The 24,658-nt window shown below is 37.1% G+C and overlaps 5 protein-coding genes across 5 annotated transcripts; 3 read left to right on the top strand and 2 right to left on the bottom strand.

Annotated features, from left to right (window-relative positions):
* Positions 1-1,240: 1,240 nt before the first annotated feature.
* On the top strand, positions 1,241-11,852 carry PHYBLDRAFT_58923 (hypothetical protein; the record flags this gene model as incomplete). The annotated part of the gene is made up of 23 exons (XM_018440405.1): positions 1,241-1,294; positions 1,348-1,409; positions 1,611-1,695; positions 1,803-2,442; positions 2,570-2,868; positions 3,108-3,746; positions 3,836-4,150; positions 4,243-5,430; positions 5,523-5,744; positions 5,815-5,868; positions 5,948-6,190; positions 6,314-6,476; positions 6,585-6,852; positions 6,924-7,707; positions 7,780-8,062; positions 8,155-8,462; positions 8,539-8,758; positions 8,837-9,105; positions 9,169-9,829; positions 9,932-11,120; positions 11,343-11,408; positions 11,514-11,550; positions 11,832-11,852. 23 exons carry the CDS (start codon positions 1,241-1,243, stop codon positions 11,850-11,852), a joined length of 8,070 nt encoding a protein of 2,689 aa, XP_018297919.1.
* Positions 11,853-12,240: 388 nt separating this feature from the next.
* On the top strand, positions 12,241-13,847 carry PHYBLDRAFT_106170 (hypothetical protein; the record flags this gene model as incomplete). Its single annotated transcript, XM_018427938.1, has 9 exons — positions 12,241-12,306; positions 12,361-12,505; positions 12,583-12,693; positions 12,795-12,886; positions 12,955-13,049; positions 13,136-13,249; positions 13,321-13,450; positions 13,524-13,648; positions 13,724-13,847. 9 exons carry the CDS (start codon positions 12,241-12,243, stop codon positions 13,845-13,847), a joined length of 1,002 nt encoding a protein of 333 aa, XP_018298299.1.
* A 529-nt stretch (positions 13,848-14,376) lies between these two features.
* PHYBLDRAFT_139891 (hypothetical protein) lies at positions 14,377-17,679 on the bottom strand (the record flags this gene model as incomplete). The annotated part of the gene is made up of 3 exons (XM_018430301.1): positions 14,377-14,497; positions 14,591-14,820; positions 14,917-17,679. 3 exons carry the CDS (start codon positions 17,677-17,679, stop codon positions 14,377-14,379), a joined length of 3,114 nt encoding a protein of 1,037 aa, XP_018298300.1.
* Positions 17,680-17,794: 115 nt separating this feature from the next.
* Positions 17,795-18,475, top strand: PHYBLDRAFT_139890 (hypothetical protein; the record flags this gene model as incomplete). Its single annotated transcript, XM_018430300.1, has 4 exons — positions 17,795-17,817; positions 17,882-18,041; positions 18,214-18,306; positions 18,383-18,475. 4 exons carry the CDS (start codon positions 17,795-17,797, stop codon positions 18,473-18,475), a joined length of 369 nt encoding a protein of 122 aa, XP_018297918.1.
* A 2,495-nt stretch (positions 18,476-20,970) lies between these two features.
* Positions 20,971-22,424, bottom strand: PHYBLDRAFT_139889 (hypothetical protein; the record flags this gene model as incomplete). The annotated part of the gene is made up of 4 exons (XM_018430299.1): positions 20,971-21,542; positions 21,609-21,846; positions 21,908-22,125; positions 22,211-22,424. 4 exons carry the CDS (start codon positions 22,422-22,424, stop codon positions 20,971-20,973), a joined length of 1,242 nt encoding a protein of 413 aa, XP_018297917.1.
* Between the last annotated feature and the right edge of the window lie 2,234 nt (positions 22,425-24,658).

Here is a 24,658-nt window from a genome sequence, read left to right as displayed (position 1 = left end):
AGTCCTACTTATTATTGGAGTGGATATCTATTCTTGAGATCCCATCCTCTTGAAAGTAGTTTTTTTTGTCTGTTGTTAGCGTGCCTCCATTTGGGATAGAAAATCGTTGGTGGCCAGTAACCAGTTTTTAGACATTATACAACTCGAGCATCCTTCCTCGTAATAGAGCTGCAGTTGATTATTTTGCCTCACTCAAAGTACTCTACATGTCAATACTCAACACCAGCAACCGATTAGCAATAAACTGTCACATATTACCATAAACAGTAAATATATTAAATTTATGGTCGACTGCAACTAGACAAACATCTTATATATATACCTCTTTTTTCTTCTTTCCTTCCTTCCTGCTATACATATTATTGATTGCTATTCCTCATAGGATATTGTCGAGTATAGCTTGTTTCCTTGCCCAATATATAAATAGATATATCTATTAAATGTTTACATTGTTGGCTATGAAATACCCAATGGTTTCTTTTACCCAGCGCGCATTTAATTTAATTATTAAAAAAAGTATCAAAATTTTGTGGCAAGATTCTTTTTTAACCTCACAGTAATTGACATTATTCTTGCTTTTTTTGGATGATTAAATGTCACTTTAAGATATTTCCAAAATTAGAAGCTAGACATGCGTTTTGTACATTTTTCTTTTCTTTTATTTATTTATATATATAAAAGATATTGAATTTTGTGAGGATGTTACATGTGAATTCTTATCAGATATTTCACAGCAGCAAAGTACTCAAAGCCTACCATTCATGATATTTAGTATGAATATTATAAACAAATTATACATATATAGATGTATATTAAACAATTTTTTGTTATCGGAGTGGCTCTTGACATGGTACACATACATTTCTCTCTCTACAATACTATAGAAACAAATTTCCTTATGTAATTCAATGAATTAAACCCCTTTTTCTTGATATTTATATATTACAATTTTTGCTTAGATTTATATACTAACATATATACATACATTATAACTTTGTCTCTTCATATTTTCTCTATACAAAAAAAAAAAGGACTTGTATTCTTATTTAACCTTCAATTCCTCTTTTTACTACTTTTTATTTTCTCTCTATAAAAAAAAAATCACAACAAAACCCTTTCTCTCTCTCTCTTTCTCTCCTTCACCTTCTCCCTTTCTTTTAACCACCGTGTTTCTTCTTCCTTATCTCCTTACAACGTCCTTGTTGAATGCCCATTCGATTAAATTGATCAATAGCCTACAATGACTGCAGACACAAAACTCATTCTAAGCTTGATCAACAGAATCACCACAAGGGTATAAATAAAAAAATAATTAGCCTGTAATTCTTATCTTACAAAACCTTATAGCTACCGAGCAACAGCGGCAAGAAAATTGACCATTTGGAAAATGATCCAATGATCAAACAAACGTAATGATCAATGGCTAAAACTTGATCGCTTTGTTAAATTCTAATTATCTTATTATTTTTAGAGGTACCAATACGCATACATACACGCATACACACACACAAATACATCAATACATCAATTCTCTTTTCTTTACTTAGTCAATAGGTAGTCCTGTCGAAACTTAATACTTATACTATTTTTTGCTGCTGTTATTTTCAAAAAGTTGCTGCCTTGGTAGATCTTTCCAAATATAGATTGCCAGTCATAGCAAGCGTGTTAACTGGGGCAATTGAAACGGCTACAAAAGTAATATCAGATTTTGTCTATTGTACTAAGAACAAGAAGCTAGTCTTTGTAATTATTTCTCAGCAACTTGTATTATTATTATTATTATTATCTTTATATTGAAATAGCCCATTCTCACAACCCGACCCGATGAGCTTATTTCCTGCGACGTTCTACAATCTCAACTATATCTTCTCCGCATCCTGTCAGTTTGTATGCAACACCACTGGCAGTTTGTTAGAGATACAAACTGTACCACAGAATCTGACGAAGTACGAGGCCCAGTCATACAACCGCATGCACCAGTAGCCATTTTAGGACGCGAAGGTTTGCTGAATCACAAAAACAAAATAAACTGGAACCCAAATGCCATGTCTCCAGAAGAACTCCTAGACCCCCCTCCGCTCGAAGACAACCTAACAAGACTTATAATCTCAGTAATGTCTCGCATCATGCACCAAATGATCGTTATGGAAGAACGGGATCCAGTTTTAGCACATAGTTACGCCATCAACCTTGTCAGAACAGAGTACTACACAACTGTCAAAAGTCCAGATACAACTTCAGACCTTATGAAAGAAATATACAAGACATCTAGTCGAATCTTGTTTTATCTCAGTGCGAGCAATTGGACAATTATGTTTTCCAAAATCAAATCTAGGATCCTCTACCTCTCTACAACCGCAGATGAAAACCCTGACACGTCTGAGATGCGATTTCTCGAGTGTTCATGTCTTAACAAAAATCGATTGGTTATAATCCTGACAGGTAAAGAATAATCATGCATATACATTATCCCTGGACCTGCGTGATTACGAGATCTTGTGGCTGTACTTTTATTTTATTTGATTTGATTTGATTTGATTTTGTTTTTTGCTTTACGTTTGGTTTGTAGAAATATCATCCTCATTTATTCATCTCAAAAAATCTGCTCAGCTTGTAATCGCCATGGTTTTGCGTAGAGCTATCTGGAACTGGATAGAGACATACCCATACGAATTTATGCAGCTTTATCATCAACAACGACGTATTGAAGGTGGAGCTGATTCTCTATTCGACATATGCTGTTCATTAGCAGACACAACACGAAAGAAGGCCGTCTTTTGGCCTCTCCAGACAATGCTGCTTGTTTTGTGCCCTGATCTTTTGTTTGCAGCCACACTTCCAGAATCTCGGAATACGTCCACCAAAAAGGTGATTTTTAATTGCTATCATTATTCCTATTACAATCACTATTACTATTACTATTACCGTTACTGTTACTGTTACTGTTACTGTTACTACTATCATGATTATCTATACTATTATCAATATCAATATCAATATCGCAACCTTTTATTTTTTATTGCTATTATTAAAAAAATTATTACTCTCTTTGAAAATATACATACACTATATTTCATACGAAAACTTACATTGTCTGTCCGTACTAGACTGTTTTCTTTGGCACTCTAAGAAAGTCGATCAAAGGAGGCATGCTGGCGGAACTAGCTGCAGTTTGTTTTGTAGACATCTTGAAAGCCAGTACATATGTGTCCAAGGATGACATGGCACTTCTTAAAAACGTTTTGCCAGAAGTCGATATGGAACTAAAAAGACGATTGTTCGACATGCAGAAACCCATGCCTTTTGACAGTTCGCTCATCAACGTCGGCACACCAATCGACCATTGCTATCTTATGGCCGATTGCATTGTTTCTATGTTTCGACTAAATCCCCTTGAAACCATAAACTCACTGTTTAGTATGTGTACCCTTGATCGGGCACCAACCATTTTCAAACAAAGTTCAATAAAGGCAGCACTCGTTCTTGCTATGGAACACAGTAGAGTTCAGTGGATTCAACCTATAGAAAGAATCTACACTGTCCTCTGTGAACCTCTACGAAAAATACTATTGGATTTTTTTGGACGTGATCCTATCAAGCCAGACGTCAGCACCAGTCGGAAACCTATACTACACATCAATGACAAGAAAATAAAAAAAGATCTGCGTTTAGAAATCAACGAAAGAAACGATCTTATCTTGGATATACTACGCCTTTATAAAGTGATACCTAGAATCGCTGTTCTGGTAATTTAATAGTTTTGCTTTATCAATTATGGTCAAAATATGTGTATTAAATGTGCAAAAAAAAAACTCCCAAAAAAAATTTTTTGTAGGGTTCAAGTAGCTATTGTTTTGATCAAAATGCTACAGTCATATTCACAATTACACACTGCCTTCGAGACCCACTCAGATCGATCCGTGAAGCAGCAGCTGATTGTATATATACACTTCACCAACCAGTTTATGTTGTGTCTTGGGGTCCACCCGACTGTTTTATGGAAACTTTTTGGAAGATCTCTTCTCAAGTCCTATTTATCATTGCTAAGCAACTATTAGATAGCAGGTTTAGGGACTCTGATATCAGAAAGCTATTGGATCTTCTTAAGATTTTACTCGAAACCCGGAATAACTTCCTTCGCGAGCATCAAGTAAGTGTCAAATAGTAGACTTTCTCTAAAGCAGAAATAAATAATGTACCTAATACTCTGTTTGTTTGTTTGTTCTTTGTAATAAACAAAAGGATGTTGCATCTCACGGTTACGATATAAGAGAGCGTATCCAATCTGGAATTGGATTAGAAGTTGCGCTCCTTGTATTGATGTGTTCATCTGACAGAGATGTTTACAACAGTGTGATTGCATGCTTTGACCACATGTGTGCTGAAGCAAGATTGACCGGAAGCGATGTTGGTGGTAACCCAAACTCTAGAATATTGGGAGAAAACCTACCTGTATACGCCGAATTGGTTGCTGGATCAAGTATTATCTCTGGTCGCAAATCCCAGCAAAAGCGAGTGTGCAGGTCTCTTCGGTTGATGCCTACTCACTCTCCTGGAAATCTTGCAGCCTGGGAAGAAGTGTGGAAAAGATGGAAAAATATGAGCCACACGATTCTACGGCCGCATGATGATGTGAAAGACGACATGTCAGAAATGAGTCGAAAAAACATCTTATATCGTCATGACAAGGTAAAAAACAATTCTCTCCAACGCCAGGCTGTCAGTATTTCGACATCAACCCGACTGGAAGGAATGGACGATGACAAATGGATAGAGTGGCAAAACTATGCCGCGTTTTTGGCATCGTTGGGTGGTGTTTGTTTGATGGCAAGTGCTACCCAGACTTTTTCTTCGGCATCATCCGGCACTTCCTCTACCAAGGGATCTATTTCGTACAGCGATTCGGGGCACGCGAGCCAGAGGTTTTCAGCAGCTACAGAATCATCATCCATGGTCGATCAATATCTTTTGGATATGGTTGAATTGTTGATTTCTGACAACGTTCTCGTTCGAGAGTGGGTTCGAGAGATTCTCGGAAATGACCTTTCTCCAACACTCTACCCTACAATGTTCCGTCATCTGGAAAACACTTTACAGACTTGCTTTGGAGCAGATAACGACCCTATTTGTGAGCCTCAGTATACGCTTTTTGTGGAACAGGCTATTTCTGTTCTCAAGCTCGTATTAAACCGCCTAGAAGAAAACGTGAACAATATGTTTACCGTCGATTTTAGTAATCTTATTCATCAGTATGCACAATACCTGAATAAGCTTGGATGTACCGAGATGTCCACCAAGATTAAAATCAAGATGTGCCAGCTTTGTGAAGTGTTGATGGAACGCAAAGATCGAATAACCCTGAGACAAGAATTTAAGTTGCGTAACAAGCTTCTCGAGATAATAGTTGAATGGACTAGTGATTTTGCTTTGGTAAGTTATGAAGCTTGAACCTATGTTTTATGTTGCTTGGAACTTTTAAAAAAAAAACAATTGTGCACTGAATTGTTTATTTATATATATAGCCTGACGGAACTGCGTACTCTGCGACCTCGACAAACATGATAAAGTTTCAACGAGAGCTTGATTTGGCGTGCCTAAAAACTATTGTGGTTCTCCTTCACCAATTGCCACTTCAGACATCAGAACCCTTGCATGATACCGACTCTAGCCAATTGAAGAGTAGAATTTTCTACAAGTATTTCACCTTCTTTTTGAAGCTTTTGAACCGATGCAGATTGTCAGAGGTAAACTATATAAAATGTATAATATTTAATGCAGTGGTCTAGATATTCATTCTCTAAAAAAAATACTTAGATTGGATCTAATTCATCCATGAAACGTGTTGAGAATACTTCAAACTTTTCTGTGGTAAGGCTTATAGATGCACGTAGACATAATAATATTTCTTTATTTTAATGCAACATGTATATATATATTTTTATTGTAGCAAGTCAAGGAAAACGCTGGTTACATTTCGCCTCTGAAAAATTTTACAATTCTTGCACTGTCCAATCTTCTCAGTGCAAATATTGATATTGGATTGAAATACTCGCTCTCTATGGGATACCACGAAGACTCGCGAACTCGGTCGGCATTTATGCAAGTATTGACCAACGTCCTCAATCAGGGAACAGAATTCGAGACTCTTTCAGAAACTGTCATGACAGATCGTTATGAAAAGCTTATTGATGTAAGTAATATATGAATATATATATTTCTTTTTTCTATCTTGCCTTTAAAGCAAATTAATAAATTTCTAACACTCATCATTTGCTTTCCCTTCTTGATCTTCTCTACTTATACGTATTTATAGATGCTTGTCGAATTTAGCCCTAACATTGTATTATCTCTTTGCGAGGCATGTCCTGCCTCTGACATAGATAATGTTGTACAGGCGCTTTTGGTCAGCTTTAGATCTCGCAATAAAACAATGTTGCTTTTAAAAGCACTTATTGAGCGCGAAGTACAAACCACTGGTACATTAATATTTCTGTTATTATTAATTTTTATTTCTACTTTGTATTTTATGATGTTTTAGCCTCGCTATAAAATCAAATATTAACATTAATTTTTAATTTTCATAGTGAGCGAAGTGGATCTTTTTAGAAAGAGTAGTGTTGCAACACGTTTGCTCTCTATGTTTGCAAAAATGAACGGCTCTGAATATGTACGATCAGTCTTAAAGCCAGTATTTCAAGTGCTGGGAGAAAGATCGCCTAGTCAGAATACATACGAACTTGACCCTTCAAAAGTCAGTTCAAACGAAGACTTGGTAAAGAATAAGGAAAATGTGATCACAGCTACAGAGATGTTCTTGAATGCAATTTGTTCATCTGCTGATCAAGCACCAAGGTAACTCGATCAATTATTTATTCCACAACGGGATAAAAGTAAGACTTATGCAGTTGTGTATTGTGAGTTAGATCGTTCCATGAAGTATGCCACTGCATTACTACAATTGTTCGAACTCGATTCCCCGAAGCAAGTAATACTGCTGTTGGCTCTTTTATTTTCTTACGCTTCTTCTGCCCAGCGATTGTTTCTCCAGAATCAGAGGATTTACTCAAGCATGGCACAGTACTCACAAGAGAAATGCGCCGTGGTTACCTAATCTCGACCAAAGTGATTCAAAACTTGGCAAACAACGTTTTGTTTGGATCAAAAGAAGCATTTATGATTGTCCTCAACGATTTCTTAACAAGAAACATCTACAAGGTGGCCAGCTTTTTGCGTACAATTGCAAAGGTTCCTGATGACAACGATTCAGATATAATAACCGAAACCCCGGTTCAGATGACTGAAAAGGATTATGCTTTGCTTCATCGTGTCCTTTTCGACAACATGGAACGTATATCAAGAGACTTAGCGGCTCGTCGAACTTACCAGTCGCACGATCAAGAGCTACTTAGCATCTGGAGACAAAGTCTTGACAAATTCGCTAATCTCCTCGCTCAGCTTGGAAAACCGCCAGAGGTGCAAGATCAAGGGAATAATGAAGCAAAGAACTTTACTTGTGCGGCTACCAACCAGTTGTTTGCCGAATTTATGCGCCGGAATCATCGCAGAAACGTGGATATTATTGTTTCAAAGAGTATATTCTATGAAGGTGGTGTATCAAAAGCCGGAAGACCCGTATTCTACTTCATTGCACGCCATGTTGTCGCAGATAGTATTGATTTCGAGCTTATGGTGTATCATATTTTACAGGTAAAATGAGAATACAAGCTAAACATATGAGAAACAAGAATTGTTATTAACAAACGATTGTATATCTTAAAGACACTGGATCGTTCAGCAAATAAGAGCTTTGAATTGGTTATTGATATGACACAATTCAATCAGACAAATGAAATACCCAATCAATGGGTTAGCCAACTTTTACAAGTATTACCTTCTGGAGTATCCGATCGAATAGAAAACATCATCATTATGAACCCAAACTCACATCTGCGCAAGTACATGAAGAAATTGTTAAACCCAGTTACTCACAAGATTATCAAAAAGCTTGTATTGATTGTGTCGATGGTTGACTTTCACGAATACATTTCCCCTCCCGAAGTTCGTCTTCCTAAATCAACACGCAAGTATTCAGATTTTTTTATGATTGTTTGCTTTTTATCAATTCTCATAATAATATTATTACTATTGTTTTAGTTGGACTGGAAACTGTACCCAGTGCTATGTTCTTCCCTGTAAATCGTATAATGCAGTTTAGAACACTTGTTCCCATCACATTGAAAATCAGTGCAGAGTATATACAACTGACGACTGTCCGAAAACAAGAAATCTTCATTGGCGTTAGTACGATTATGAATGATGTGTTTCATATTTCTGAGATCGAGAATATCGAGACTGGGCAACATGGACAAGGGTTAGACAATATGCATGTATTCAATTTTAGACACGGAAAAGATCGACTAAACATTGTATTGCACTCTCTCAAGAAGGATGCTATTGTTGGGGTAACTAAATATTATATTTTGATTATGTCAAGTTTTTTCTGTTAAAAGAAGAACTTATTTATGCATTTATATATAGACTCTTCGGCACAGTAAACAGAGATACGAGGCATCTCTACCAACAGCTCTTTCGGAGCGTGTGGTTCGGCCTAATGATGTTCCTGGAAGATTACTTAACATGGCCCTACTTAATATTGGCAGTGTTGATCCTAATCTACGCCTCTCTGCTTATAATCTTCTGTACTCTCTCAGTAGAGCATTCAACTTTAATGTTGGTAGACAACTTCTTGATGCAAAAGGTTTGTTGAACTATTAAAAGAAATTATACGCTCCCTTAAAATTTGGCAATTAACTTTTTTTTTACCAAAAAAAAACAGATCTTTGCCTTCCATCAAATAGCACTGAATTTGTTGTCAGCATAAGCAAGAGACTGGCAGCTTCCGAACCAAACCTGACTTTGGAATTCTTAAACGAGTGTTTTGTTGGATTTCAAAAGTCTAGTGAGCCACTACGTTACCTTTGCTTAGACTATATGCGACCCTGGCTTCCAAACCTGGCTCTATTCTGTCGAGGTTCTCTGGAAGATTTAGCAAAGACAAAGGATATTGTTCGATTGTTAATTGACTTGACGATTTCTCGAACGGATGTAAGCAGTTTGTATACATATATATATTGAATCATACTCATATGCAATGTTTATAATATGTAGATGTATAAACTTATTCAGGCAAAGGTTTGGAAGACAATAGGAAAAGTAGATGATGTCCTTGATCTTGTCCTGGATACATTTATTTTGTTTTCTAATGAACATGGCGTTGGATCTGTTCAAGCGGAAGCCATGGCGGATACATTTGTTACTCTCTCAAATGTAGTAGTTAGAGGAAAACTTGTCACTCGACTTCGCAAAGTTCTCCAAAAGACATCTTTTAAGCCTACCCGGACACTGACTTCTCACGTAGCATGGACAGAGATAGCCGTCTTGATCCGATTCCTTCTTATGGTGTCATTCAACAATCATGGTCCCGTAAAAAGCTATCTACCCGAGATATTTTACATTGTTTCCTTGGTTGTTGGCGTTGGTCCTACATTAGTTCGAGCCTCTGTCCATGGAATTATTATTAATGTGATTCAGTCCCTGTGCACTTCCATGCCGCTTTCGGACACAAACGTCAAAAAACTTCAGTTGTTGCTGGAGGACATGTCTGGATCCAAAGCACGCCTTCTTTTTGGACTTGCCAAACCTCACACAAATGCATTCACTATTGCGACGGAAACGACCACAGACACTACTGGATTGATCCATTTGACATCTCTAGAGTCAATTGTTAATACTTGTCTGGAAGTTCTTCAGTATAGTGCTCCATCTACAGGTATGTGTGATCCCGAATATTTCTTTTATTTACTTTCTATTTATTGGAGGTTCATAAAAAAAACTCATTTATAAATTTCTGTATCTTCTATATGTTATCTAGATCTAGGTAACGCGTGGAGAGCTAGATGGATGAGTTTGGTAGCCAGCACAGCTTTCCAGTTTAACCCAGCTATTCAGCCACGTGCATTCGTTATTCTTGGTTGTCTAGGCCGTGAAGAAGTAGATGACGATTTGCTCTATCAGATTCTTGTGGCCTTACGAGGTGCACTAGCAATATTCAATGACTCTGACCCTAGTCTTGTAATGAGTATTATGATGTGCTTAAAAAACATTGTGAGCAGTCTTCCTACAGAATCGCGTTACTTGCCACAGCTATTCTGGGTTGCTATTGCCTTGCTTGAGCTTAATAACAGTTCAACATTTGGTATGGCAGTGGATCTACTTCAGGCAGTATTGCGTTCTTTGGAAGTGTGTGGATTCTTTGAAGAAGATACCATCGCTTCTGTACTCTTGGCCGCACGCGAACCCGTTGCTGATATTGCGCGAAAACTTGATGGAATATGTGGTGTTAACTTTGATACACACTTTTCGTTTGCAATTTCGGGAATCTTCATCAAGGGATTACGTTACAACGACTGCAAGGATGCTATCTATCAAGGGTTGACAACATTCTTAAACATCGAGTGTAAACATATGGCGAACATGTCGTTGGATGGTGACGATCTTATTGATGAATCGCAGTCCCTAGGTTACATTACTGTCCTTCTTCCCATCGCAGCCAAGAACGAGGCGCTCAAAGATCTGTTGAGAGTTGCCGGTATTAATGAACTTGATGTTGACAACCTACAGGCTGGTGGTATCTGCTATGGACTGTTTGACAAACTCGATATACCGGACAACACAACTGCACTTCTTTTGTTTTCGTTGCTGGCAACCCAATTGAATTGCTCTGATAGTGAGTCGGAGCGTCTGTTTATCTATGGACTTTTGGCCGAAGCAGCTGTTTCTATGCCAGATGTATTCCACTTTGTATATGAACTTCTCCTTCCAAAGATGAACCAGATTGTGATCAGCAGTCAAACACAGGCGATTATGGAATCTGTAAAGACCATTCTGCTTACAGCTTGTTCTAATCCTGTATTTATCAAAACTCCCGGAAAGCCTACACTAAAAGCTCTTCTTCAAGAACTTGGATTTTCCTCCTTGTGTGACCCCACCTTTGGCGTTGGGGCGGCAAACTCGACACAGAATGCGAAACTGGCAAGCGAACTGGTAGAGCGTGTCATAGCGTAAAGGCCGTTGTATTATTACTATTTCATTCTTTTTTTTGCAAGGCTAGTGGAAAACAAGTCTTTTTTTGTTTGTTTGTTTGTTTATTTATTTTTACTACTACTACTGCTACTATTACTATTACTATTACTATTACTATTACTATTACTATTACTAATATTATTATTATTATTACTATATTTTTTATATTTACTATTTCTACTACTATATCTACTATTTAGAATTTTATTTTGCTATAGTACCCTTGAACTTTACATGTTCTCTGCGTCTACTCTATGTTACCAAGTGTATATTTATATGTCTATGTCAACCAAATAATATGTATTTATTTTTACTGCTAATTAATATACGTTATGAATCTCCTTATTCTAAATATGTGTAATTTAATCAAGGCACAAATGCCACGTTTGCGGAGAAGTTGTATACCACGTAATGCTCCTATTTCCAATTTAATTACATAATTCAAGTATCTAAGATTTGGTACCAACTTCCCGGTTTATTTATTATGATTGCCTTTTTCTTCCCCTCCCCCTTCTTATTTTTTTTCTTGTACAAAAACACAAGTCAAATCATGTTTTGTAGTGGTGTTACAAGAGTTTATTAGTTAAACCATTATAAGTACTATTATCAGAATATCAATAACAACAATCAAAACAAATACACTTGTATAAATATAAGCTTTATATATATGCGCTATTATAATAATTTAGAATCATTCAAGATTTCAGTAGAATTAAAAAATATTAAACCTAAACCGATTGGATAGGTTTTCGTTATCCACTCAGTATTTCATTTTCATATTATATTTGCTCACCCACCAATCAATTTCTTAAACAAGTATTTTTGATCCCCTATATTTAATCACCGAAATTCTGTTCCTGTCTTTTTTTTCTTTTTTTTTTCTTTTTAAGATCCAGTCATTAATCGTTGCCATGGCAACCATTTACATTAAATCCATGATTGGTCCACCCGAGTTTTACTTTTACTATAAAATTGTAGACACAATGGAACTGGAAAGACGCGTGCGCGCCATCAATTTTTTTCCAGAATAGGGTAGAAGCTGACTTCGCATTTTCTCTGCCGCTTCTTGTTTCTCTTCCCACCTTCCCCTCATTTACAATGTCGCAGTACAACGATGGTCAAGAGTTCGAAGAAAGTGGCCCCTTGCTAATCGCCCATATGGAGGTAATTTAGGTACACTATAATGTCATGATGTTTCGTTCTGATTTCAATGTTTAGAAAAGCGGAATTTCTTCAATGGACATCAAAAAACTTAAAGAAGCCGGATTTTATACAATCGAATCGATTGCATATGCACCAAAGAAGCATCTTTTGGCAATCAAGGGAATTTCAGAAACCAAGGCCGACAAACTTTTGGCTGAAGGTAAATTAGTAAAAATGGACTCATTGGTATCTTTGGGGAAAAAATTCTTATCGGGATCACCAATAATTTCATAATAGCTGCCAAACTTGTCAACCTGGGATTCACAACAGCAATGGAAGTACACACTAGACGACAGGATATTGTTACCATAACGACCGGATCTAAGGATTTGGATAAAGCACTAGGAGGTGAGATCTATTTTTTCTATCTTAAGCATCTCTTCTTTTTGTATGCCTTTGGCAGTCAAGAGTTCAAGATTCTAAAAAAAAAGGAAAAAAAAATTAAATAGGTGGCATTGAGACTGGATCAATCACAGAAATTTTTGGTGAATTCAGAACAGGAAAAAGTCAACTGTGTCATATGTTATCTGTGACATGCCAGGTATCTTAGAGATGTGCCAGGGTTAGTTTGGAAATTATTCGTGAGTATTAACATGATGTTATTTGTAGCTTCCTATTGATGCTGGTGGAGGACAAGGAAAGTGTATGTACATTGATACCGAGGGTACATTCCGACCTACTCGTATATTGGCTGTGTCGCAACGGTGTGTATCCAAAATATATATTTATATATAGATATAAAGTGGTTGAGTTAAAAAAAAAAGTTACTTATCTCATATATATTATATAGTTATGGCATGGACAACGAGAGTACTTTGGATAACATTGCTTATGCGCGAGCTTATAACACTGATCATCAATCTTCACTGTTATTACAAGCAGCAGCAATGATGTCAGAATCAAGGTAAAATTGTAGTGTGTGATGGCATTGATTGATAGTTCTAATGGGCTATATCGTCAACCTTTATGCTTTAGATTTGCAATTTTAATTGTGGATAGTGCGATGGCTTTGTATCGCACTGATTATTCGGGAAGAGGTGAATTAGCGGCACGGCAAACTCATTTGGCTCAATTTCTTCGTCAGTTGCAAAGGCTGGCTGATGAGGTAAGTAGAATATACATATATATAATAAAGTGCTCTTATATATTACAATATTTTAATCTTTGTATTTGAACAGTTTGGAATTGCAGTTGTTATTACTAATCAAGTGGTAGCTCAAGTAGACGGTGGAGCATCCATGTTTAATCCTGACCCAAAAAAGCCGGCTGGTGGAAATATCATTGCTCATGCATCTTGTACAAGGTATTTTTTCCCTCTCTCTCTTGATAACATCATGCCATAAATTCGAATGGAAACCCTTACCAGTGCTCTTTGTAGACTTTATCTCAGAAAGGGTCGCGGTGAGAATCGTATTTGCAAAATATACGACTCTCCTTCTCTTCCCGAGAACGAATGTACCTTTTCCATCACTGAGGATGGTATCTCTGATGCCGTTGAGTAATTCTTCTGGTTGGCTTAGAAATTCCTTGCAAAGAAGCTTTTGATTGAGCATGAATATTTCTTTCTTTGCTCTATCCATTATTTGCAAACTTTTGGTGAAGAGGATTATCTCTCGACCCAGTCATTTAATGTCTATTATGTAAATTCATTCCCTGCGAACACCCATTTATGTTTTTTTCTTTAAAAAAAAACACGCAACTTACCAAGTAATATATATATATATATAAACCACAAAATCATCATAATTGCAATAAAAAATAGCACAAAAATTATTAATTATTATATTGGGGTATCGTGGTATAAGATGAAATTTATTATATGTTATATGTAAGCATTGATCAGGAGAGAAAAAAAAATGACGAAAGGGATGCTGATATGTAAGGGGTGAAATAAGTGGCGACAGTGTACATAAAATGCTTATATACTATAGAAAGTACATATGGGGGGATGGTTGGCAGTGAAGGATAGTGAAAGAAGTGTCATAAAGAGGTCCTGCCATCTTAAAAGAAACGCAACCTTCAAAAGGTTTTTTAGGATGCAGTGTTGAATTTGCGGAGATGTGGGCCAGCAAGATCATGGAAACATGTATCGCATACACGGCCCCATTCTGGTTGCTCGTCTGTGGTTTCGAACAGTGGTAGTCGGTTTGAACTGTGATTATTGCAGAATATGTGCCCACATCTATAAAAAGAGGCTAGGGTTTGTCTCACGTTGATTTATATGAAATCATGAATTCAATCTTACCTGCGGCAATGATGACGACGCTGGAGGAACCCAAACTTAACGGAACATGTTGATGCTTCTTCAGACTCGCTGCCAGGACTCAGCACGAACTCGCAACGCTTGACTTCTTTATCCTGGGTCCATTCTTTGGTAGACTTAAGTACGAACTTATTACGTCGGTCATCTTCATTCAATTGCAAGACGTATTTGTGGTGGTGTACAGCATCGTCTTGAGTATCAGAGACAAGACGCTAAAAATAAAAAGAAATATAATTTTAAAAAAAAATGAGCAGTTAATAAAAGCGCTAAAATAATTTGTATTTGATTAATTTGGTTTTCTTAATCACCTTTGGGAGCAGACGTGATTCGGTGGTGACACCTGAGCCAGCAATTACCATAACGCACGAGCCATCAGTGTCGGTCTTCTTCTCGACCAAACGTCCTGTACCGACTCCTCCACCGACGAGCTGGCTTACGTTCCAACGCATTTTAGTAATGCCTTCTTCCTTGGTACCGTTCCACATATTGCTCCAACTGGCCTGTGATGGGGTAGATACTGAACCAGCGCTTGATTGTGAACTTGTTGATACTGAAAGCTGAGGCCGCTTTGTGTGGACACCAAAACTAGCTAATAAACCCTCCATTTCATCCATCATCTGACGCTGTGTCTTGACAATGTTCTTGTACTCCAGGATCTGCTGGGAAAATTGCTGGTCTTGCTTAGCGGAAGGCTTCTTGGATACCTGGTGGTTTATAACCATTTCGTTCATGCGCTGTTCAGACTCCTGCAGATCGCGCTTAAGCTTGTCAAGTTTATCGGAACGCTCAATGCAATTAGAAAGCATATCCATAAAGATCTCCTTGTGATCTCCCTCGATCTCTGTCTCGGCATGTCCACGTGTGGTTGTGTTCACAACATAAGCTGCTGCTGCTGCTGCTGCTGTTGCGATGGCGGTAGTGATACGGCTGTCGGACGAAATGGTACCATCTGCATTGACTACGGTTGTACTGACTTGAGCATCACTTGTGGTGGCTTGAGGATCCTGAGGATAAATTGATGATGCTGCTTCGGCTGCTGCCACGGCTGCTGAGGCAGCCAGGGGTAAGAAGGCAAGATTGGCATGAAGATAAGTATGCTTTTGAGTCAAGTGATGAAGAAAAACTGATTGAGTCGGGATGGAAGAGCTGGGGCATTCGGGTGAACTCTCATGGTCATCTGCAGTACGGGAAGATTTCTGGCTTGCGGCAGAGGACACAGTGTGGGCTGTTGCACCTACGGGAGAGTCTGGCTCATAGTCGTACACAATCTCGTCACTAATCGAGGACAGACTGGGGTCGAGATTCACATTAATCGAGTGATCGTCAGACTTGGATTGATTAGATTCATTCAGCAAAGAAAGGCACCTGAGTGAGCTACCGGTCGAGTGCTCGAGCCTGCCCAGGGAGACGTCTTTTCCGTTTACGGTCGGGGCAGTCTGGGGGGGAAGGACCAGGGAACCAGCACTACTTTTGCGATCAAACAACATCGAGCTAGACCTTGACAGTGTTCGGCAACGGCCACTTGAACCTTCACTAGAAACTCCCTGTGCAATATCTGCACTGATGTTTTTGGCTGTGTGAGAACTGCAGGCCACACACTTGGTTTTGCGCATAAACCCAGCATTGGATAACCATGTCGGGTGTTGGGTGCAATTGCTCCCGCGCAAGCTAGATTGGCTGCCCTTGCGTGACGGAGTACGTGATTCTCGCGAGGTTTCTGTCTCACCAGAATTGTTGTGGAACGCATCCGGGACAGATCGTCGGTGACGAAGAGTCTGAACATTAGGTTGGCTAGGTACAGATGGTTTCAAGTCAGTTCGTGCAATGCGATTGAAAAGAGGGTCAGGGGTATCTGTAGATTCAGCTTGAACCGCAGGCGAAGTAGGTGAGGTAGGTGAAATGGGTAAAATGGGTGAAATGGGCGAAGTGGGCACAGCTACATTGTCTAAAGTAGATTCCACCCGAGCCACAGCACCGGCATCAGAGACAGGACTCTCTGTACGACGACTTAGATTAGTCGAGCTCTCGCCGGATAAAGATGAAGTGTAAATCGAAATGCTAGATTCCATGGCCATCTCAGTGCCAAGGATGTCGAGTTCGTCTTCTTGCATATCACTGTGGACTGAAGATGTGTCACTGGCAGGCGGGATCTCATGAATGACGTTCATCGGCTCCTGGCTGAGTAATGACGCTTTTAGTTGTTGCGATTTTTTCTGGGTCAATGCAAGGCTTCTGTCCTTGACCTCAACAGGAGAAGGCAATCTTTCGTTCATTTTCTGAACTGATGTTTGAGATACAGGTGTAAGTGAGGGTCTATTCATTCCGAATGGAGACCATGGGCCACGCTGGTGTGGTTGGACTGGAATATTAGGTGTATCATTGGGGACTGCAGGCATCGAGAACCGACGGACTTGGCGATTGATTAATTCGAGTTTCTTCTGTTTTGATGACTTTGCTACTGGTGAGGTTGGTGAGGGGACTTCGTTTGCCAGAGAGCTGATTGCTGCTGGTGTTGCTGCTGGTTGCATTGTTTTTTGGTTTACTGTTGCCATGGCGCTATTTCTTCGTCTTGTCAAAATGTTTATGTTGGTTCCCCTGAAGGCTTTTCCGTTTGTGGGTTCTTGCGATTCCGGTCCGCGCGTGCCCACGTTGGCTGGGTTTTTATTGGGGGTGTTGGACAAAGGAGCGGCTTTGGCAAGACCAAGTGTAGTTGCTCTGGTAACAGACTGGCGCCTAGATATCATTGATGGACTGGCGATCTTTCCATTCTCTTTTCCCTTTATGACTGCAGCTGGTGCATTGGTTGTGTTGGCTGTGTTGGTTGTGTTGGGAATGGTAGGGGAAAGAGAGGGAATGGAGGCGTGTTTGAGAGAGTCTTTACGAGTTGGTAGTCTGATGGATGATTTGGGTGTTGTCTGCTCCTTTTTTATGGCGGCAGGCGGTTTTGAATATTCGAGTTTTGCGGTAGACATTGTCATTCTTCTCTTTCTGGCGTCGTCCTGGTGGGAGCTAGCAGTAAGAGATAGAGTGTGTGTGGACTGTGTTCTGGATACGATGACTTCGGTTTGCATGGTGAGAAATACCAAAATGGGAGAAGAAAGGGAGAGAGAAGGAAGGAAATTAGGATCGAGGGGGACCTTGAGTTGTGGTTGAGCAAAATGATGTATTTGGCCCTATAAAAATAAAATGGCATTTACATCCTTCTGCAGGTTAAAACGACTCAGTGGTCAGGACATTTATCAAAAAAGGGAGATTATCTCATGTCGACTATAGACAGCATGACTTTATTGATCATCCCACCAGCCAAAATTTTTCTACAAGAATACTTGTTGATGTTAGTCTTTTTGAGTCTGGCGGATTCATTACCATCCATGAACTGCGGTCATTACAACGCAAAGGTCCTAGCTCCTTGAAACAGTCCGGTCTCTTTAAGGTATAGAGATTATAGTGTGGCTCGTTATGTCAGCTTGTACAACTGATGCCATCTTCAGTATTCATCTTTGTGTAATAGAGATGGCGATGCTAAAAAAAATCATAATAATCATAATAATAATCGTTTGTCACAAAAGATAAGGCAAACACACAATAGATTTTATAAAAATCAGTTGAAGAATAGAGTTGCAGCAAACCATGCCATATTCTCTACCTCTGTTTCGTTTGCTTGCCATTTGCTCGTGGAAAGATACCTACGACATAATGTTTAGTAGGTGCCACACACGAACTAGTGTGGGTCGGTTCTTCGGAGGGAGGATTGTGGTGAATGATACGTTTCAGAGGCTTGGCTGTGATCTAAAGATCAAAGCATTTGCCGCAGTGACAGAATCCAGACGATTGAAGTTCTTAGCATTTAATTCGCTCGACTGGTAGATTAAACAATACATATATAAAATAAATGTAAAAATAAAGAAGGTTTATATTTATTATTATTATTGTTATTATTATGATTATTATAATAAGATTAAAATTCTAAAAACAAACCATCTCTGACACAATTAAGTACTTGGACTTTTAAGAATAAAATAGAAAGAGGGGGTAAGACTCTGTTTGACGTGATAAATGTGCAACGGCTCTGTGTATCTTTCAGCGCCCTGTGTTTGACTATTTGTGACAAAACAGTAATGGTAACAATGAAACTAAAGGCAGCTCTAAGGAGTACAAGACTATACAAGCACACAAGCACACAAGCACTCACGCACTCACGCACTCACGCACACCCGTTGCTATAGGAAATAATGGATATTTCAAATTCCGGGCTTGCAACTTTTTTTATTTTATTTTTTTACTAACCTAGTAACGTTTTTTTTAAGCCAATAGAGTTCAAAATTTGGTTCATTAGTCCCACTTTTCTTAACAAACAGCTGTGATTTTAGTTTTGTACACTTTGGTAAGCCAATTGTACAGATAATGTACATATAAGCTAGACTATCTTTAGGCACCCTTAATAGCTCTGAATTTACCCAGCAAATGCACAATGTTCTATAGAAACATTGTATTTATATTTATATGTCTTTATGAATTGGACAGAACGTTTTATTAAAGTCTTGTTAATTTCCGGTCATATAACCTTTATAATTTTCTACCAAATAGACGAAGATTAGCTTTTTTTGTTATTTCGCTAAAGTACTGCTCCGTTATCTATAAATACATACATGTCTTAATTGAAATTTTTCACAGTAGGCTCAAGTCTTTCGTAAAGTTCATATCAGTAATGTCTTGCTTTTCTTTTCTTTCTTACAAAACATTTAGACATATATTGGTTGGATTCTTTAAGGTTTCAAAATTTACCTGGAGAGAATGAGGGAAAGAGAGTGGATGATAAATAGTGAGTCTATTAAAAAGATATAATTTACAATATTTACTATATTTGACCTTAATGATTGAGTGTATATTTAATGTAAACATAGTTCATAGATTAGATTGATGGCTTATTATCAATTTTGTTATTGTTTTCAATCAAGCAAACAGTCTATTTTTCATTTTTATCCAAAAATGCTCGAATTAAAAGAAAATTTGCATTTTAACAGCAATGCGATTCTCAAAAACATAAAGAGTGCCGTAAGACTCTCTAACTTTGGTAGCTCCATGACAATCTTGCAAAATCCGTATCATAGCAACATTGTGAAATCAATGGAAAAGTTCCCTTGCTTCTTTGGGTTCTATGATATGCTATGCTATGTTTTGTTTCAAAAATCAATATTAAATCATACGTTTCAACTTTTCAGTGAGGTGAGAATCAGATTAATGCTTTGTAATAATTGTCTTTTATTTGTTACATTGGTTGGCTTTTTTTTTTTACTGTATCTTGTATTTATTTATTTTTGCTCATCCTACAATAAAATTCAGTATGATATAATCCTGGAATGAGGGGTGGAGAAGGGGTTTCCTTTGATAGTCTTTTTTAATATGTGGCACAAGTGCAGGCAGTTTTCTTCCTCTGACAGTTATAACTCAGCCCTTGGAATAAAATAGCCACTGAACTGTGCGGTACGCAATACGTCTGGCCCAAAAGCTGTAGACCAGATGTCCCCTGAGATTACTGAAAGAAAGAGAGAGGAAATCGAAAACCAGCATATGTGAAGCATGTGAAGCTGCGTCTATGGGCATGCTAGTTTGCTTCTTGATTAGCATATATTGACGATCAAGCATTCTCATGTACAGTTCTTTTACTTGTTTCTATACATTAATTGATAGGAACCATTTTACTTGTACATAAACTGCATAATGATAGCCATTTAGCATATTCAATGCACAGTAGTACTACACTGTAATTTATAAGGGAAAATTACAAAAACAAATATATATATATACACAGGAAAGATGGTTTAAGTTACTAACACGAATACGAGCATCTAAAAAAAACAAAAACTTCCATTTCAAGATACTAGTCTTATCTTTTATTTCATACTTTATAGATTATATTAATTGAGTTTTAAGGCAATACTATGACAAATAATTGCAACAATAAAAGTATTTAAACAAGTATTTTCAAACAGCATATATCTTCAGGTAGCTATGAGACTATATTATCGAATACTCTTTTTTGGAATAATGATAAACAGATAATTTCAGAAAAATGAAGGACATGTAACCACCCACAAAAGTAGCTTTGTTAAAGTTATATAAATCACTAAAGACCAACTCGCCATCTACAATGCAATTATTTTTTCTTCTTTAAAAAAAACAATCCTTAAATTATTGTTTTGCTTTAAAATACTATATATTAAATACAACAGAATAAGTGTAGTTTATAGCGTTATGTTACTTTCAAAATAATGCTTTATATATGTATATATTTATAATACAAGGTTAGGTTGAATAAAAGAGAAGTTATGTAATAAATTTATGTAAGTATATGATATTGTTTAGAGCAAGCTTCCGAAGAAAGGGTGAATGGCTGGAGTTTTGCGAACGTATTCAAGGATGTATGGCTGGAAGAAGTGGAAGGGATTATTAAACTGAACCCCGAGGGTAGTGTATCCTAATAAAAACATATGGAAGAGCCAAAACGCGCAAACCACAACCCAAAGCCACTGGAGAAATAGAGCAAACAGAGATTCGGTGAAAGATTTTGGTAGACGACGGCGCAAAGAAGTTCCGACAACTTTTTCAAAAGCTACAAGTGCAGCCTGGACCAAGAAATAGCACATCTGACCACCCATATAAAACTCTCGGTAGATTGGCCAATCTAAGTTAGAATAAAGGAAAAACTCATGCATTGTAGCCGAAACTATGAATACGGCAAATGATGCTACCGCAGAACAGATTGCAGCTGTTTTCTTGGTTGGTTTTCCCAAGGCCTTTTGCAATACATTGCGAGTGGTTCTATAAGGGAATGCAAGCCATGTGGAACGCAGCAGCCGGTGCCAGCGTTCAGCCCAGAGTGAAGTTATAGAAGTTGAAATAATAGGATTCTCCATCAATTCACGCCATTGCTCTATAGTTAAATCACTTTGTTAGTTTTTACTAAATCTTTTGTTTTTGTTTTCTCTCTAATGCTTACCTGAAGAATAAGATCCGCCTTCATAATAGAGAACATAGAACAACTGCAACGTGTAACCCAGAATATTAAAGGCACTTGTCATCACGACAACCACTCCAGCAAAAATGAAAAAGAACAGTGGCGTGTTTTCTTCGTAAACTCTCTTGGCATCGTGAGCACTAAAGGTCACAAACCAGGCACCCAGTACGTCGCAAATAAGATAGTTTGCAAACCACAAGGGAATTATATGATAAAATTTCTTTATATAACATGCGTAATAAGTACCCTTTCTGGTATGACATGTTATGACATGTATTTACCCTATCTTTTGCGTATGTCTTTGTCTCTCCTTTCTTAAGTGTCTTTGTGTCCTCTTTTGCTGGCTTTGGAAAAGTACGCAGGCAACTCCAAAGCTCGATATGGAAATCTCTGCTAGATATATAAGCTTCGCGACCCTGTAGAACTGGACCCAGCCAAATTATCTCCAAAAAGCGGATGAATACATTGTAGGTGAATAGAGATGTTAAGATATCGAGAACTAAAGTCAATTGTGGAAGTGAGGGCAAAATAATTAGAATATTTTTCCATTGAAATATATTTCTTCTAGGCTATATAATACTAACTCTTTTGGTCGCACATGAATGCCATTGAAAGAGGTATTACACCAATAAGAAATGGAAAAGATAGTATTTGCTTTGTTTGCGTTGACAGCGTGCTGGTGGGTGTAGTAGCGATATGTCCTAGAATCACTGCTGGTGTTGCGAACAGCAGTAAATGAATTGGTATCGGAAGAACAGTTCTCCATGAACCTCCTTCAAAGAGATGTTGGTAATCCATGTAAGATATTTATTTCTTTTTGTTTCTTTAATGATTAGTTAAAAGGATGCGAGAATTGGCCCATCTAGCTTATATAGTCATCATAAAAGGTACAAGTCGCAGTTTCAACAACTGGTGTAATCCAGAAACCTTCTTATCCAAATACATATAAGCATTTTTATATATTAAAGAATATCACATCATGTAAGAATCAAGCTGTACCACCTTCACTCTATTTTCACCAGCCATTCGCACATAATTAAATACGTTGACTAATCTGATGTGTAAATCATTCCATGTCTGTGGGTAAGAATGCGTGTTATCTAGAAGCTTATTCTCTAAACCTGGACTAGATTGTACAAAATGGCCAACTTATAAAACGTGGGGTCAAATCATATAGTTTATGAGAAAAATACTAAATAGTAAAATAACAAAGGTTTGATATTTTTATAGAAATTAAACGCTGTGAATTTGTTCACACACCATTCGATATTTTGATTTAAGAATATCTCAAGGGCTTTTACTGTATTTTATAGCTTCATAAATTCGATGAAATATATAGTTTAATTGTTATCTTTTTGATTTAAAGGAAGTGGAAATGTTAAGCTGCAATATATCTACATATATTAAAAGTATTTAATTTGTGATATCTGTACATTCAGTTGCGCTTATATATTGATCCTATTCTTTTTTTCTCTCCAAACTTTACAATTATTATGATGACAATGATCGGATTTGAAGGAAAGGGTATAATTCATCTAAGTCTTCATATTTTGTGGATTCTCCGAGCAGCTTATCAGAAATAACGCGGTATTCTACGGAAACCTTTTAATTTTAGATGCACTAAAATATTCTGTCATAAAACAACCAAACTACTCAGACTGATATATCAACTTGTAATAAAAACAAAGTCGACATTTGACGGCCTATTATTATTGAAATCCCTTTTTGAATGTTAGATATTCTTATGATTAGCTATTGTTGAAAGTGATTTTGTTGTAATGTCACCAATTGATAAAGACTACTCTATAATTTATTTGTGTGTCTGACTATATCATAAAAAAAAACTTTGTGGAAATACTTGCATTTAGAATTATTGTGCTATTATATCAATTGATTAGTGGCTTGATCATTTTTCTTTTTTTTAAAAAAAAAAAAAGGTAGCCTCTTTTATTGCAATGACCTTTACTAAAAAAAAATATTCTATAATCTGAACTACTATAAATAACTATGGAAAATGTCAAATATGCTAAACTCTATTATAATAAATTCTTTTTTTTTTGTCAAGTAAATAGAATATTAATTATTTTGCTTTTATTCATTAATCCTACTCAATACTTAGTAGGTATTAGCTCTTATATTTTATGTGTATAAGCAGTTACTTATCATTAAGCATGGCTTTGAACAAATGAATGAATAAATAAAAGAATACCCTTATTCAAGGATGTATTCCTTATAGGTAAAGTGCACCGTTTGATCAGTGATATCAAAAGAAAAGCCTGGCTTTCCATTGATTTTTTCTTTGAGTTAATCCGTAGACTCCACTTTTCAAGGAACCAAAGAAAAAATAGACTCCTCATTCTTATAAGTGACATTTTTAATAACGCGTGTTTCAATAATAGGTAAGGGTAATTTGTGGCATCTTTCTCTTTTTCGTTCAAGGCAAATAGTCACTAAAGCTGTCTTCTTCTTTTTTTCTATATAAATTTCTGCTTGTTAGGAATAAAATATTTTTGTGTACAAAGCGGTGTTAAACCTGGGTTGGTTGTGTGTAGCTCAAGTACACGTGTATGAGATAACTTGTTTAACTATCACTTTCTGACCTAGTTTTAGTCTTGAGAAGAAAATCTTAGCCAGCCCAGGGCCGATGTTCTGGCTATTTGTTCTTTTCCTTTTCTCTGTCTCTCTTTCCATAAAAATATATAATCTAAAATATATGGCAAGTATATTTAAGCTAATGACTACCCTTTTGTTTTAATACCTGCACTTGTCTTAGTAGTCTATGTATTTTATACTATTAACATGGTTTGCTTTATTTTTCTCTTATTTTTTTCATAGTAATATTTTATGAGAAGTTTTTTTTTTGAATGTGAATAAATAAATTATATTTACTATGAGTACAAGTAATCTATACCCTGCTCTTTATTGTGATTAAATAAGAATAAGACAAAAAAAACCTAACTCTAGCTATCAAACGCAGTTGATAAGGTTGATACATATTTAATTGATGATTCTGTTCGCTTGATTTCTATTGA

This window comes from Phycomyces blakesleeanus (genome assembly GCF_001638985.1).
Source record: "Phycomyces blakesleeanus NRRL 1555(-) unplaced genomic scaffold PHYBLscaffold_2, whole genome shotgun sequence".
Lineage (NCBI taxonomy): Eukaryota > Fungi > Mucoromycota > Mucoromycetes > Mucorales > Phycomycetaceae > Phycomyces > Phycomyces blakesleeanus.
This window is presented reverse-complemented; position numbering and strand designations above follow the sequence as displayed.